Source organism: Protopterus annectens, chromosome 15.part0 (genome assembly GCF_019279795.1).
Source record: "Protopterus annectens isolate FY-2018-M chromosome 15.part0, PAN1.0, whole genome shotgun sequence".
In the NCBI taxonomy this organism is placed as follows: domain Eukaryota; kingdom Metazoa; phylum Chordata; order Ceratodontiformes; family Protopteridae; genus Protopterus; species Protopterus annectens.
Window position 1 is genome coordinate 252,814,392 of NC_056749.1, and position 17,209 is coordinate 252,831,600.

The following is a 17,209-nucleotide window of genomic DNA, read 5'->3' on the forward strand; positions in this document are numbered from 1 at the left end:
TGAAGAGGGCCAAAGAGGCGCTCTGCTTGACATGTATGGGCAGTCTGTTCCAGAGTCTGGGGAGTCTCTGGATCAGGAACCTATCCCTGCTGCATGTTTTGTTTATTGTGATGACAAGGTTTAGATCCCTGGAGTGTGTGGTTCTGAAGGTTTGGGATTTCTTTAAGTGTAGCATGTCCAACAGCTCTGGGTTTGACATGGCCTTGTATGTTAAGCAGAGATCGCCTCGGAGTAGACGATATGCGACAGAGTATAGCTGGAGTTTTTTAAGGTGGTCAGCATAGGGCTGATCCACAGTTCCATGCCCTCATTGTCCATTCCAAAAGACACAGCTTTCTTCCATACTATATTTCAAAATGTCACTAGAACAAAGGCCTCCAGCCATTTCACCCCAGGTTTAGTGTCACCAAAACAGTCACAACAGGTGCCAATTGGAGGTGTCAGAATAACCACGAAGCAAACGTGCAGCAGCCACAATAGGTTTAATGCATTAACACCAACAATTACCAAAGCGTTTTCATCTACTAGACTTCATCAGATGGCTGCTACACGTTTGCTTCGTGGTTATTCTGACACCTCCAATTAGTACCTTTTGCGACTGTTTTTGGTTTCCTGGTTCTTTAAGGTACCTGACCTATTTGGTCGTTTTAGGTTTAGTGACACAATACTGCTGCAATTATTCATACCACTTAAATACTCCCAGCTTGCTTTTCTATACACCCAAGTGTAATGATCCAAGTAGTTAGGAGGATACTGTTCACCACAGAAGAGAAGAGAAGGGAAGGAAATGGTAGAATGTGATTTATATATTGTGACAGACACACAATTAAAAAAAAGACACCCTGCAATATACTACATAGAAAACTGTACTAGACTAATCACATGAAAGAATAGCACTGCAACATTTTCTAGGTAGATAAGTACTGGGCTATCTACTCTTTCAGGCCTAGCAAACTTCCCCTCAAAGGTGGGAATCAAACCCTGTATATAGTCTCTGTGAGGTAAACACTTTAACCATAAGAAGCAGCTTTCTTGTTTTAACTTCTGTTTCTGTAGTCTCCTACGTTCTCTCATCAGATGAGTCCCAATATTGTTCTTTCTCTTTAAAACCATAACAAGGAAGAAAGAGTACCATTTTTGCACAGTGCACTCCTGGAAGTAAGGACAACTTTTAATCAGGCCTACCTTTAACATTTCATGACTGTCAAAGGTAGGCCTACATAAAACACTCCATAAGTGCAGTAGAGTGATTCAGTGCGGTAGATGTGTTCTCCTCTCAAAGGCCCTCTGGAAATTGACTCACTAAACAAATATTGCCTAAACTGCTGATGGGAACTCTCCATTTCCATTAACAGGACAGAAAAGTTTATAAGCAAAAAGTGGTCTAGGTGTCATGCATGCGTGGTGTGCAGAATTCTCACAAGCTTTACAAAAGTATATTGTAATATCACGATCATATATTCAGGATATCATGACTGCTGACATCTGTCAGTAGCAAAATATGTTTCTCTGCCGAGTGAATTTAATAAGCTCAGACACACACACACACTCACACTCACACTCACACACTCGGCCTTAGTAACTTTGTCAAATGGTTCTTTGGTTGACGTCTGTTTAATTGACATAGTGTGGTCAACTAAACAGATGGTCAACAGGCATGCAAGATTGACAATCCCCAGGTAGGGAATATATCTTTCACCCCAGGGATTGTGAGATCTCAGATTTAGAATACATAATTAGCTTGGGTTGTGGGGGCTACAGGAAGTAATTCCATATATATCCATCCATCCACCCATCCTCTACCCCTTTTCCCATTTTTGCACACACACACACACACACACACACACACACACATATATATATATATATATATATATATATATATATATATATATATATATATATATACACACCCACACATACACATAAATACAGAGATAGCGACAAGAGAGACAAATAATTTTATTTGCTCTTCCTCATTTCTGTCCTAAATACTTTTACATGTTCATTTTTCGTAAATGATGCAACTCACACAAACTCACACATATGAACCCATGTGTGCCTGCAGATACACACACACACACACACACACACACACACACACACACACACACACACACACACACTTTATTTATTTGTATTTGTTTAATGGGAAAGTGGGAATGTCTGACTTGGTGAAAAGTTCCCTTTCAACAGAGGCCCAGGGAGACAACCTTCACAAACATAGGTACAGAAAATGTGAATTATGTGAGATTGATAGACAAGCATCAAAATAAAGTTTAAAGATACACACTGTAGAACTTAAAACATGATAAAAACAAGCTGCAATAGGTACTTTACTGTTAACATTAATACCTAATGTTTCTAAACGGAAAGAACAGAATCCTATCATAAAAAGTACAATTGTTAGTTCAAGTATTTCTAGTACTGTATCAAAATTAAGGCAGGATGAATGATGGGTGTTCAAGTATAAGAAACAAAAATAGAATATTGTGAGTTGGAGAGTGGTGAAAGGATATTACCAGTGATAATTAATTTGTAAGTTAAGCATCCCTAATGATAAGCCTTTTGTTGAATGAGATTAGGAAAGTAGGCACATATAATTAATGGTGGGAAAAATTACACAAGTACACGCACACACACACACACACACACACACACACACACACACACACACACTTGCATGAAACATCTTTTCCCTGAGCTGTTTGGAAATTTTGAAAAGTAATCCCATCATTGCTAAAAGTTTTATTTTTATTGCCAGTGCATTTAACTAGCTAAAACAATATAAAACAGAAGTCTGTAACACATTATATAATATATAGCTATTCACTATTTGATGCTTTTTCTGCGTCACTGTAGTTAGCTTCCAGCTTTATACAGTCCCACTCTCTGCACGGGGAGGAGACACATAATAATAAAAAAAAAATAATGGACCTAGAAGAATCTGCATCTGTTGAATACTGTAGTTTCAATTCATTGTTAATGTAAGATATCTGGATAATCTCTCCTGTTACACCTAATCATTCCTAGAAACATACCTCAGCTTAGAGTATGTTTTGCCAGTCAGTAGAAAAGTCATACAAAAGAATCAAGTGTCTTCTGCTGAGATAATTACAAATGAAAAAAAATGTTCTACAGACCTTTATTTTCTCACAACATAAGAATATTTAATTCAGAAGAATATGGTTTGCAAGTGCAACTATCTTCTATTAACTAATATCTTTAATGATGTAAATGCAAACTGCAGTAAAACTGCTATAAAGAAAAACCTCTACAGTGTCGCTAATAATAATAATAATAATAATAATAATAATAATATATAAAAAACTTACCATGAGACATGTCACAATGATAACAAAAATGGTGAAAAATATGACAACAGCATAAAATCCCTCTTTGCTCCAGACTTTGTCCCTTTCGTGTTGTCCTCGCAGCACATTCTTCTGAAAGTGAGAGACAGAGAGAGAAAGAGAGAGAGAGAAACTCAGAATAGGAACAGCTCTGCCCAGGTGTCTTAGAACATATTTATCTTTCTGTATCCGCTTTACATTCAGTTTTATTATACCTTTCAAAAAGCCTACCTGCACAACTCAATTCAGTTTAAACTTAAAGCAATTATACAAAGACAGCTGGTGGCAAATGCTTGTTATAATTTAACTTAGAAATAGCTCTTTAATGCCATTATGACAAGCATTATTTTTATCTAATCAGCTGAACTGATTCTCAGTATGTTTTTTTCCTTTTCTGAGCATCTTGCAGGTTCACTAAAATAAAAACAAAATGGTTTTAATATGTATACAATAAGGAAACTTGCTCTGCCCAAATATTAAAGAAAACTTTTGTGTTACCAGATCCTCCTCTTATATTCTTATACAGAATTCAGCAAACGGTACAGGTGCCACTCCAGTTTCTTAAAGTATGATTCACTAAAATATTGCCACATTTTAAACATAACAAGCATAAAATAATCTTTGCTTCTCAGCTTTAGATAATGAACCAATCACACATATGCATTTAATTAGCCAATGTATATTTGCACAACTCACTCCTAGGCTAAGTTGTTTACTGAGCAAAGTGTATTGTTTTCACTGAGCTTTCATTTAAAATGATTTCTAGAAAAGTAAGAAAAGAAACGAAATGTACTTATTGCTGAAAATTTGACTTTTCTATGAAACCAGTAAGTCAAGAATGTTACAATGATAGCATCAGAAAACAAAAACTAGGGTGCACAACCTAGTACTTTTAAACTAAACAATGTTGTGCACTGGTCAACATGAGGCCGAAGGTTGTGGCAACACGAGTTTAACATTTAGTGAGGGTGTCCAAAACCCTGAATGATATTGGAAATTGCAGAAACACAATGGGCACAGTTAAATAATTGTTAATAACCAATAAATATAGATCAGTAGAATGCCAGTTTAACGCTTTTGTTCCACCAGAACTATTTATTTATGCAATTTTTTGATTAGTGAGCACTAACTGAGGCACCTTTTAAAGGAAAGCTGTTTATTCACACGATAGTTCTGATGTATCCCTGTCATGGTGGGACCCACCATGACCCACTAGTTAAACAATCTTCTTGTATGGTGACCCCCCCAACCTTTTTGCATGGATTAACTTTCTGCTACTCTAGCACATAGGGTTCTACTCACCTTGAATGTCTTAGGATAGCACTTTAGCCAAACCCAGAGCTGTAACTATGGCACAGTGGATATGGTGGCTGCCCAAGGTACAAGCTCTCAGAGGGCGTAATCAGTAGGTGCTGATGGTGGGACAATGCAATTTCACTTTCACAAATGAATGCCACTACAACATTTGCAGTTATGGCTGAAGCACTGAAGTGATCAGTGTTTGGTAATTTATCTATAGCAAACTGCTGGCTGCATTACTAGCAAGTTGTTTGCTATACTTTTATTTTCTTCAACATTTTGAGAAGACATTTTTTGTTTTGCTCATTAAATTTGACTAGATGGGTGTCCCAGTTCAGGAACCTGTGCAGGTTTCCAGTTCAGGAACCTGCACAGGGCACCTAATGACCTAGGCATGGGTCTGCCTATACCTACCTCTGATGAATCTGTATAGAGGGTAAACTCTGTATTAAAATCAGGAGTCATTAATATAGGGTCAGATAACAGAATTCATCTTAGTTAATTAAATGTTCTGTCTGACTCAAGACACTTTTAAGCCTTGACAGGAACTACCCCTTTTGTTATACATATCAGAGGCCAAGCAATAGATGCAAAAGTAGCCATAAACTTTCTGTAGTTCCTATCTAGCTCCAGAAAAGCTTTCACCTGTCTTTTAATAGGGACAGATCATAGTTTTTGTGACCTACATTTTTTCTAGTTGTGGCCTTACCTTCCATCTTCCTATAAGGTACACTAAGTAAAGGCTTATGCCATATCTGTAATATTTTTCTTAGCAAATTTTACTGGCCAAGCATTCTGAAACAGTCAAAAAAACTTTTCTGTGTTTCTTATCAAGAAATCCATAATACCAGAAAATGAGGAATCAGAAGTAGGTTGGGAGGCAGTACTATACACCTGCGCATCAGAAGAAGATCAGAAGGCAATACTGTACACTCAGGCATCAGAAGTAGGTTGGGAGGCAGTACTATACACCTGCGCATCAGAAGAAGATGAGAAGGCAATACTGTACACTCAGGCATCAGATGTAGGTCAGGAGACAGTACTATACATGGTTCCCTATTAGCTGATCGAAGATGCATTCTTTTGAATGTGTCTTTATCGAACTTTATAGTACGAAATGGCAAAATACCAAAGTGGCATATAAGCGAATTCTTTCCCTGGGAAAGAAATTGCTTGGCTGCCTTTGGTATTTTGCCTTCTTCATTACCGTAGTGCAGTCTCAGAGTTGGTATATTTAAAAAGGGGGGCTGTGTGGGGCACAGCCCCCATGTCGGGGGGTTTGGGGGGTGAAACCCCCCACATTAGAAATAGTTTGTGGTGTGCGTGTGTTGTGTGTGTGGTTCTCGGAACAGAGATTTTTTTTTTCCCTGGGAAAAAAAATCACTGTTCTGAGTGTTTCAGATTGTAAGCTTTCGCTTACATGGGGTCGATGAATCAGCATTCGCTTTTCTAAGCATTCAGTGATTCAATATAGACCCCTATACACTCGGGCATCAGAAGAAGATCAGAAGGCAGTACTATGCACTCGGGCATCAGAAGTAGGTCAGAAGGCAATACTGTACACTCTGGCATCAGACATAGGTCAGGAGGCAGTAGTATACAATTGAAGTGAGGAGACCCATGTGACATATTAGCAATATGCTCAAAACTGTAGAAGAGAGAGCCTGGCTAAAAAGTGGGCCTTCTATGGCATGAGATACTGTGTGTTAGTTAAGCATTTCACTTTGGTAACAGAGCAAAGTTGTTTGCAATGATTAAGTGGGTAAACTGATAATAAGACTATATCTCTAACCCTTTCAGTATACAGTGAGCCACAGGCATGGCACAGTCAAAAGAAATACTAATGGATTTCCTAGGCTCTACACTCCATCGTTATAATTCCAGCAACAAAGTTTTATAGGGGTAGGTGTAACATGTTAGTTATGCTGAATGCATATGTGCATTTAAATCTGTACTTGTATCAAGTGCGTGAATATTCTCACAACATTTTATTAGATAAGAAGTGCTTAACTTATAGTCTAAAGTAACAGGGAATAAATTAGTTCTTTACTTGAAGGATCATTGAAAGAAAAATCTGGGGGCTTGGAGTGGGACAGTCCAGTCATGGTTAACTTGTGGAATGTAACCTGTGGGAATACTTGCTTACAGAGGTGCTTACAGTTTTCTAATTAGGTTTGATAATTAATCAAGATATTCTATAGTGGATTTGATACCATCCTCCTCAGCTAAAGCTATTACATCCATAATAGTCTAAATATACCCAGATCTATGAGATGAGACAGTGGAATTCTATGTTATATCATCCTGTTCATCTAGGTCAAGAAATTCTGCAGTAACTAGGCCATTCAGTATAGAAGAATAACTTCACTATAGGCAAAGGATGCAAACTAAATCCCTGGATGCATTTTTTTGAAACAATTTACATCACAGTGGTGGGATACAAAGAATAGTGAAACACCCAATAAATGTAGTTCCCCTGAAAACCTTATATTACAATGCAGTTATAATAACAACTTACCATTTGCATTCAGTTCCAAACAAAGAACACATATACAAGTGAGACAGACATAAGAACAGAAAGACAAATTAACCCTATACAGATTCCTAGAGTGGCAAGGATTCATATCTTTGAAGTGTGATGCACTGTGTTAAAAGAGAGAGATGACCAACATTACAAATGACAGCATCAGCTTGAAAAGGTATGGTTCTCTTTCAAAATTGTTTCTTAGTGAAGGATGTCTGTCTCTGTACTTTCTCAGTAAAAGCTTTATTCACATGTTTAAACAATTCCACTCTCTCAAATGGGCTTCCTCAGATCTAGAATTTCATGCTTGATTCTTGATATCCTCTCCATGAAAATCACAAATAATGGAAGCAAAATATACTCTGGTGGGTTCCCATGCCTATCTGAATCATATATGACTGAATATCATGTATGAAGATGCAGCTCTTGCTCTGCAAATACAAGGAACAAATGGAGCACAAAAGTATCCCCAGGAACCTATACAGCTGCAACACTTCACACAAGAAGCTTTGGGGTTTGTTGTCATACACCTTCTCAAGGTCCACAAAATACATATAGACAATATACTACTTCAACATCTCCAATATTTTATACAATCGCCTTTATATCACCTTGACAGAGGCTTTCCAGTGGAAACTGAGGAACAGGATTCCTTATTCCTTGAATACACACTCATTCCTCCATTATTGAAAGTTGTGTATCACCACCACAGCCTTTCTATATAAAGGTACCATCCTTGCTTTCCATGTAACAGTAAAAAGGCACATTTGCCATGACATCCAAAAATGTTTTCTGAATTCAGAAGTTCCAGCCACATCACTCCAACTCACACAGCCTTACACACAAGGGACTGTATAATTTTTGAAGAGATGTCATCAATAGAAATAAACTAATGTCACATGTTGCTTCTAACACTGCTTTTGCAAAGGATGCCATGAGTATGGGGGTTAGATGTTCCTGAAAGAATTCCTTCTAACTTCTGACAACGGCTCTAGCTGAGGTCAGCATTTCTCAACCCTTTCTGAGAACATGTTATGCAATGTTCTGTTCTCATCTTAATGTGATATCAGAACTTCACTGAGGCCATTCAAAATTTACTGCCTAATGCCTTATGAAACTTCTTCCATATCATATGTAGACCCTCACTTCAGTTATCACCATGGCTACCACCTTCCTGAACTGTTGCTGTCTAGTGTCAACTGAGGATATCTGCTGCCACTGCATGAAGGTCTCTGTCTTCAGTAGTATGACTGAAGTGAGTTGGTGCAAACTTTTGTGCAAATTTATAAGCTTCTACTGAGTCTGTTATTAGAAAATAATGCACTTTCAGGACCTACTAAAGTCATTGCTCAATTATGGAGAATGTAAACATAGCAGTGAAATTAAAAGAACAAACTAACTGCCTATCATTCTTATGTTAAATGGACCATTTAAATAACTGAGTGCATTACCTTCAGGGGCATATTTTATCTGTTTAGAACAGTGCTCACTTTTAGAAGTAATTCATGTTCAGTTAACATTAGGTTGTATAAATTATTAACATAACTGGACATTAATATAAGCACAGTGTATGGCATAGTTGCAGCACAGCATAGCCATTGATTATGGAGTAATACTCTATTAGATATATGACAATGCAGCAATTTAAATAAATTTAAATCAAACTGGGCACCTACATGTGGACTGAAAGCATGACTAATCAATCTTGGAAATTGGACTTTTTAATTATCTAAAGTCTTAATTACAAAACATGGAAGAATAATAATTAAGAATTCTTTCGGCTTTTTCCCGGTTAGGGGTCACCATAGTGGATCACCTGTCCGCTCATGATTGGCAGTGGAGTTTTACAGTGTCAGGTTGCTAGCCTGGCGCCCAACCTTCCACAGAAGGCACACACTCACACTTGGGGCCAATTTAGCGTGTCCAATCCACCTACAGCATGTCTTTGGGATGTGGGAGGAAACCGGAGCACCCAGAGGAAATCCACGTGACCACATACAGACTCCGCACAGAAAGCACCCCAGCCGAGAATCGAACCAGAGAACCTCTTGCTGTGAGGCGGCAACGCTAACCGCCGCACCACCACGGATGCCCAAGAATAATAATTAAGAATATTATGTTTAAATAATGGTTTATGTATCTGTATCTTGAATTAATAGTGTTGTTTTCAGGTGGACAGACATTATTAATTTTTAGTACAGTTTTGGCAAACTGATATATTATCCTAAATGAAACTTCATTTAGTTGATTTAAGTACTCTTAGGAATAAAAGTTAAATTGACAGAGACACACATGAAATACAACTTCCTACACAGCTGGGCTAGTCTCCTTTTAAGCCATTGATGTTAACAATAATGAAATCAGAAATCAAAATGTCTTAAAGACTGTTCAGTCACAGCAGAAAATATCTTTTTTCCTTTAACTCAGTATAGTAAGTGAGGGTAAACAAACATATATGCCTTTACTGAAGTGATATAAAAAATCAACCTGCTTTGTCTGGTACTGTACCTCTGAAGAAACTTCTGAGATTCCAAAATGGGAAAGAGTGTGCCGAAGAATGTTCATATTCAGGGACTGCATCACTTCATCAGAACGATAAGGTTCCACGAGGTTGGATTTGTGACTCAGTGGAGTCACAAACAACTCCACAGAGTTCTTCTTTTTCTGTTAAAAATAAAGAAGAAAAAAGTAAGCAAATGCACAGATAAATAAATTAATAATTGATGCAGCTATAACTTATTATATATATTGCAAACAATACATTTCCAATAATAAAAAGTTTTCAAAGCAGCTGCCCAAGCCTTGGAAAAATAAATTATAAATGCTGTAAATACAATTGTGTCATTAAATATAATCCCCAAACTCTGCCATCTCAAAATCTCCTACTGTGTCAAAGAGCAGGGATATTTTACCCTTGTCAGCATTTTTAGTACACTTTCTGACTTTCTACCTCACAAAGCCTTCTTTGGTTATTACCTCATATCAGCCTCCATTTGAAATTATTACGCTATCTGCACCTCTATGCAATCACTTTAGTTTACTCACTGACTGCTTCACTGAAACTAATACAAAGTCTGCCACTGCAACTCCAGTTTTCTATATTTCAGTGGAATGACATTAGCACTGTTGCCATTTGTGTACTTTGTTGCAATTAAGTGATAGTTGTAGCTGGAACTTCGTATACAGAAATTCCAAATGAGAAGACTGCAAGATAAATATTTTATGATGTATGGTGCTCGTCTACTACAAGTGCACTATGAGTAAGCATTTGCAGGTAACCAGAAAATATGGTTCATATTATACATATTTTTTTGTATTCAGGCCAAAAAAAACAAACATAGTACATGTCAATATTTTTCTAGAATATGTCTAAATACCCATAAAATGCTATCATAAAACTAAAATGAAGAAAGCAGTTCTGTGTTAGATGTCTACAGGCTTAAAAGTTATAAAGCAACTTGAACAGTGCTAAAGACCTATACTTAACCACATATGAATTATATTGTAAATTATAAAATATATAAAATTGGCAAGTGCGATGAAGTAAACATGATATATATTTGGTATTATACAATGACTGGCCATTAACATACCAAAATGTGCATGCTGATTGGCCAGCCCAACCAGCGTGCCAGTTGTAAATCCGAGAATATACTAACAGAAAAAGGTCCAATCGCCCAGATACCTTTTTTCCGTTGGTGTATTCTTTAAATTTTATTTTTATTTCTTCAAAAATAAAAATAAAATCTGTAGTCTAGACTCTGGGCATACCAGAAAGGCAGCTTGGACAAAATACTAAGGAAATCAGGTACGTTATTTAAAACTAAACACACGTACCTGATATCCCTTGTATTTCGTCCGTGCTGTCTCTCTCCTACCCCTAAACTGCCCTAAAGTTTTTTTTTAATTAAAAAAAAAAACAAAAAAACAAAAGAAAAATGGAGCAATGGAGGTCTTCTTTTCTCCACTGCTTATTTTCCAGCGCACTAATGTACTGGGTATGCATGGGAACGCAAGTCCCAAACGCATGCACAGTACATCAGATAAGGCTTCTTTGTCTTAAATAATGTCATTGTATAATAGCAATAACCCGCGTCTGGGTGTGGGCAATGCTGGCTTTACCCACGGTTGTATTTGTTTGGTCACTCGGACTTCACCCTCATAACCAAACCACACCAACCGTGGGTAAATCCAGCATTACCCATACCCAAACGTGGGTTATTGCTACAATAAGATATGCATAACCTTCTTATAACTACTTAAATTCCCAACAAAAATAATTATTTTTTAATTTTTTGTTGCTGCCTAAAATGTGACTAACAGCGAGTTCAAGATTTTAGAGGAAATCAAGAGACACTGAAGAAGTTAGATGAATTTTCACTCACTACTGTATATAGAAATTGAGGTTATGTAAAGCACATCACTTTCATGTGTTTATCTCCATAGTATTCTTTATAATTCATAGCTAGTTCTAATGCTTTTATTTTCCTCAGGGTTCAATGAAACTATGGTGCACATACTGATGAAATTATGAAAATAAAATTCAATGTCTGTGTTGCTGAACCACTAATGAAAGTGATGATTTTAATACAATATTTTTTCTTCATTAAATCAGCAGTGGTCTTTGTTACTGGAAAGAAAAATAGATAACCACTGTCATAAGTAGACATTTTTATATCTGGGGCACCCAACATGGTGGAAGGGTCTTCTTACCCAGCACAGACCCCAGTCTGACATACATCATGAAGAGGAGAGATGAGACATTTATTAAATAAAATGCTTTTAGAATATTATAAACTAGGTATTAATTTTAGTACATAAATAAGAATTTATGGTGATGTAACACTATAAGTAAGATGTCTACTATTTGATGATACATATTGATAATTGCATTTAGCTATGGACTCTACAGTGGATGGTGTTGAAGACAAACATAGCTGAAAACATGTTCTTCATATAGTTAGTTGTAACTGAAATCACATTTTGTTTGTTATCACATACACATTTGCCTCATAATTAGAATCCTTGCCATACTTCTGGTTTCCATGTATAAATACATGGTCCCATCTACTTTCACAAATGAACAGTTTCTTTCTTTGTCTGAGGGACATAAATTGCAGGATTAGATTAACTTCCATTGTTTAGAGTCAGTTAGTAAGGAGTGCATACCCCAGTTTACCAAATTCTATTGGTTTTTTTCAGTACACATTACATACATTCTTCTTTACTTGCTTTAATTTTTATTCACTCTTTCTCCATTTCGCTTGTCACTCAGACTACATTTATTTGCATGCCTTTACTAAAACAGTAAGCGCAGTGTAGCAAGCAACTGTTACATTTTATACTGCACAAGTGACAAGAGGGCTGCACTCGGGTTTGACCACAAATGCAATACCAGCTTTTAAAGCCAGTATTCATTAAAGAGCAATTGGGATTGGCTGATCATGCCCGCTTTGCACCCGGGGTATGTTTCCCCTTTCACTGTGCCCTAGCCTAGTTATGCCACTGCAATATAATACAATGTTAAGTCTAAATCAAAGAGTGTGAAATGGAATAACATTCAGGTTGAAACATTAACACAGTCATACTTTTTGTAATTAGTGGTAAACACAAAAAGGAAAACAGCATGCACATTTGAATTTTACAGTGAGCAGTATACCTAGTACAGATAGCAATATACAATATTTGCAAGAATAACCATAAAAAAGCAGCAGCTAAATTATTTTTTTACAAACTTTGACATCTGACAGAGTGAGCACATTTACCTGTGAAGAGCAGCTGAAACAGAATCATAGAAGGTATGGCCACTTCAGAGAAAAGAATGGCTGCTGGAGCGAAGGTAAATGCATTTACACATGGATCTGCCTCTTCAATGGTGCCTTATTGAAAGTTCATAACTCGGTACTTGCAAGTTGCTAAGTCTGCTGCTATACTGCAAAAGTGTTTTTGCACCCCCTGACATGGGGGACACTCCACTACTTCTTCCATATACTGATTCTGAGCTCACTGTACTTTAAAGAAGAAGAAATTGTCTAAGATACAGCAGTTATAGATTAAGTATATATTTCCCTCAAATCACTCTTAGATTACCCTTACCCTTCTCAAAATTGCAGTGGGTACCCCTGTATTAGACAGGGAATAAACTTAGTTCTAAACTCATTAATAGACTCACAGATCTCAACATCATTGAGAAGACAGCTCATGATTTAGACCCAAGAGCAGATAAAGCATGGTAAATTGACCTGACTGATACAACAAAATATTTGTAAGGTTACTGCTTCTACAGTAAGAGACCTGAATGTGTGTGGGGGTAAATTTAGAGGCTTACTTGGAGACATGGAGGAATAGACACATTTCAAAATTAAAAAAGTGAGAAGAGTGGCATACACATGACATTGGATGTATTTCTCAGATTGAGAGTTTATGACCTGCCAATTTCAGTAAGAGTACTAAAGTAAGTGTATACCAAGCTACAAAATGATGTTGATGTTAACAATAGAGAAGAGCTGAAGATGCACATCAAAAGCTGGCTGTGCTTGTTTGATGTTGTTGCTAGACTGGTATACCTAGCTATATTTATCCTAGGGAAAGGGACCATTATACAAGTAACAGCGGTGCTGTTAATATGTATGCCCATTTAGCTTCAGAATAATTCTGATGTAAACACTGGTGACATTTATACATCACACAGAACATATAATCCCTGCTAATTTTGTATGGTTGTTGGATCTGTGTTGTTTTGAGGGACAGAGGTGCAGTGAAGCAGTCTGCAAATTCCACTGCTACTGCAAACATAAGTGTAATTTCAGCTGAAGTGTGACTTTACTGCTAACAATGTTGAAGTAAAAAAGGACACTCCACAAAGAAGGCCTGCTTATATTGTATTGTTGGATTTGGGGCATAGTAAGTGCATGCTGTTTAAAAGTGATCATGAACACATAATGATATAATGTGTTCTGTTTTTTTTAATGGCCCGTAGTGTCCTACAAGTTTGCATGTACTCCATTAGTCACACCCTTCTTATGGCACTATAACTATGTAATAAACCTTATATCAGTATCCATTCTTGTTATATTTTCCCATATAGAACAACACAACACTAGAAAAAAATATTTTTGATCAAGTATAACAAATCTATAGTGCCCATAATGCCTGACGTTTCTTCCTTAAAAATAAGGTTTAACAAATAGAAAGAATCAACTTTATTTCTTCACTTATTCTCACTTTCATTTTTTAGCTAGTATTTTTGCGAAGAGAAATTAAAAAAAAAATACTAGCAAGTTTTTTTTTCAAGATTTCCCAGTCCACATTTAAGAATCTAATAGACTCAGAGATGATTGTCATTACTGATCTGACACCCTGATCCCATATGCAAAAAATGGGGGTTCCCGGTTACTGAATACTTTTCCCTTTATCCACTTTTACTAAAATAATATTAATAATAATCTTTGCGGAGTCTGCATGTCCTCCCCATGGTTGCGTGAACTTTAAAGACACGCAGGTAGGTGCATGAGTGGGTGCGCCTTCTTTGAAGGTTGGGCTGTGCTGAGCCCTAACCGGGAAAAGCCGAAAGACACAACAATGTGTCCCTTCATACAGTGCAACAGTACTGCCTCTAGTGGTATGTGCTGATTTTCTGCCTTATCGGACATGCTGTCACATTGTACTGATTGTCCTCTTCAAAAACACAATTCCTTTAGACTCTTCTTGTGTGCAGGGTTTCAGGAAATGATCAGGAGAGGAGGTCAGTGACTAATTAAAAAGAAGCCTAATTGCAGGAAGTCAGAATCACCAAGATGTACAAGAATGTGAGTATAAAGAGTGTGCTGCTGTGTAACAGTGTCCAAGTGAGTAGTAGTGAGGACTGGACTGATGTCTTTTAATTTTTTTCCCCAAAAATCAGTGTGGTACGTGCTGTAAAAAGAACTGACTTTGTTAACTAAAAAGAATGGGACTGAGATATCAAACAAATTCTGTGAATCCAGCTCAGATGAAATTGCTCTAATGTTGCTGAAATAATAAGTATTGCAACTTCAAATCATTGCTAACTTCTTTAGTTGCATTGTATTCTACACTGTGGAGCAGCATAACACAAAACATATTTGCAACTGTTGGCACTAAGCTTGGTAAGGCATCTTATGGTCACTAAATTACATTCATGTTTCCTCTTAAGCAATGGTAATACAACTCTGACATAATGGGTATCCAGTTTCTCTGATAATGGTGTACATTTCCAATGTTTATCCACGAGTCTTAGTTTATTTCCAAAATTATTTGCGGCAAATGCCTGCTGAAATATATATTGACTCCTTTTTCAGGGCCTTGAAGAACTGTGAAAATAAAGATAATTAGCTATAGTGACTGAAATTTCTGGTGGGTATTGCAGAGGATTAAGGCTATAAACTGTTAATGAGATGTTTCCTGCTGTAGAATGTTTGAGTTTCTCAGCCTTAATTTGCCTACAGTATCACTGTTAAGCAAGTCATTTAACCAAACAGTGATTTGATGCAACTAGAAAACTGGGCTAGGCTCCTAAATGGTCTCCTGGACTGCATGTCTAGTAACTACTTATGAACAGTTAGTTATGAGCATATTGTTTAATAAATAAATGTGAGCATGCAAAATACTGAAGTAGTAGAAATTTCAGTAAAAGGCTATGCAGTAGTTCAACATAAGTATGGAGCAGTGCCAGGACTCAGAAAACTTTGGCACATTAGCAGTGAGTGAATTTGAGTGATGAGTGCCATGCACAAGGTGAGTGATTCAGAAACACACTTACTGCTAGCAGGAAATACCGAACATCAGTACCAGGTGACTTTAAAATTATATGGTAATGAGCATCATTATTAAAATGAATAGCTTGGTATATGGTAAAGAAGCAAAACAAGATGGTGGATCAATTTGGAAATTAATAAATGCTGAACCATAGAGCTAGGCAACTCCTGCAAGTTAGCACTGCCACATTACTGTGTTCATGCTAAGAGAATTTTGAAAAAATGCTGTGGGTTGCACCACATTAGCACATATGTAACGACAACAAGCTCTTGTTGCTTCTAAGAAATACAGCAGTGCACATCACTGCCCCAAGAGAGCCCCAGAAGGCATCATGTATGTCATCAATCCACTCTTAAACCTTCATGGACTCCATGACCCTGACATTATAGACTGGTACTGTGTGGCTAGCAAGACCATGCAAGACATTGTGGACATATGTTGACCTCATCAGCATCCCTGTGGGAGTCATAAAACATCTATCCCATTGGATGTCGTTATGTGTTGATTTATATATATTTAAAGCAACCTTCTGGAACACAGTGGGAATATCTCAGTTATCTGCCTTGAGAATACTCTATCAGTTTCTCCATGACATGCTTCTGCAATTTTGGGGAGCATATGCGGTTCCCATGAAACACAGAGGGAAGAACAGGCAGTGTGCAGGATATCTATAATATAGCCTGCTAATCTGAGTTACTAGGGGCCATAGACTGCACTCACATTGAACTGAAGGCTTCACCTTCTGAACTGGGAAGAATGTATATGAACCACAAATGGTATATCACTCCTTCAACTGTCAGGTGTTTTTAATGCACAGTGTATCATATACAGTGCATCATCTACAGTGAGTCTACCAGCTACACAGCCTCTTATCACAACTCCCACATGTGACCCAGCTTTGGCCTGAACCAAAGTATAGTAAGGGGTGACTTCCCCATGGGTGTCTTATGGCAAAGACAGATATACCCTGGAGCCCTGGACAATGACACCATAAATCTTTTCTGATAAGAATCAAGGCTTTAAAAAACTATACTGACTGTTGGTGACTCCCTGCTGGATGAGGAAAGTAAATCTATTTTTTTGTCTGAGTTGCTTAAACTAATAGAGCTGCTTTCTTTTCTACTGTTCCATTTTGTTTTCTGCTTTAAGAAAGCTGCTTGGCTTGGTGTTTTTGTTCTATGTGTCAGACAGACACTTAAATTACCAAAGCTTCACATGTCCTGTTTTTTTCACTGGTTAATTTATTTCTTGAGTGATA

At 37.2% G+C, this 17,209-nt stretch overlaps 1 protein-coding gene across 2 annotated transcripts in view; it reads right to left on the reverse strand.

Annotated features, from left to right (window-relative positions):
* Positions 1-17,209, reverse strand: part of PTPRR (protein tyrosine phosphatase receptor type R) — a 1,539,596-nt gene that overhangs the window by 1,133,175 nt on the left and 389,212 nt on the right. Inside the window, exons 3-4 of one of the 2 annotated variants that reach the window (XM_044057006.1) lie at positions 9,685-9,840; positions 3,336-3,443 (exon numbers count right to left, since the gene is read on the reverse strand). In XM_044057006.1, the coding sequence (XP_043912941.1) occupies positions 3,336-3,443; positions 9,685-9,840 (264 nt within the window). Of the gene's footprint in view, positions 1-3,335; positions 3,447-9,684; positions 9,841-17,209 lie in introns of both variants that reach the window. The other variant, XM_044057007.1, reaches the window with a different exon arrangement.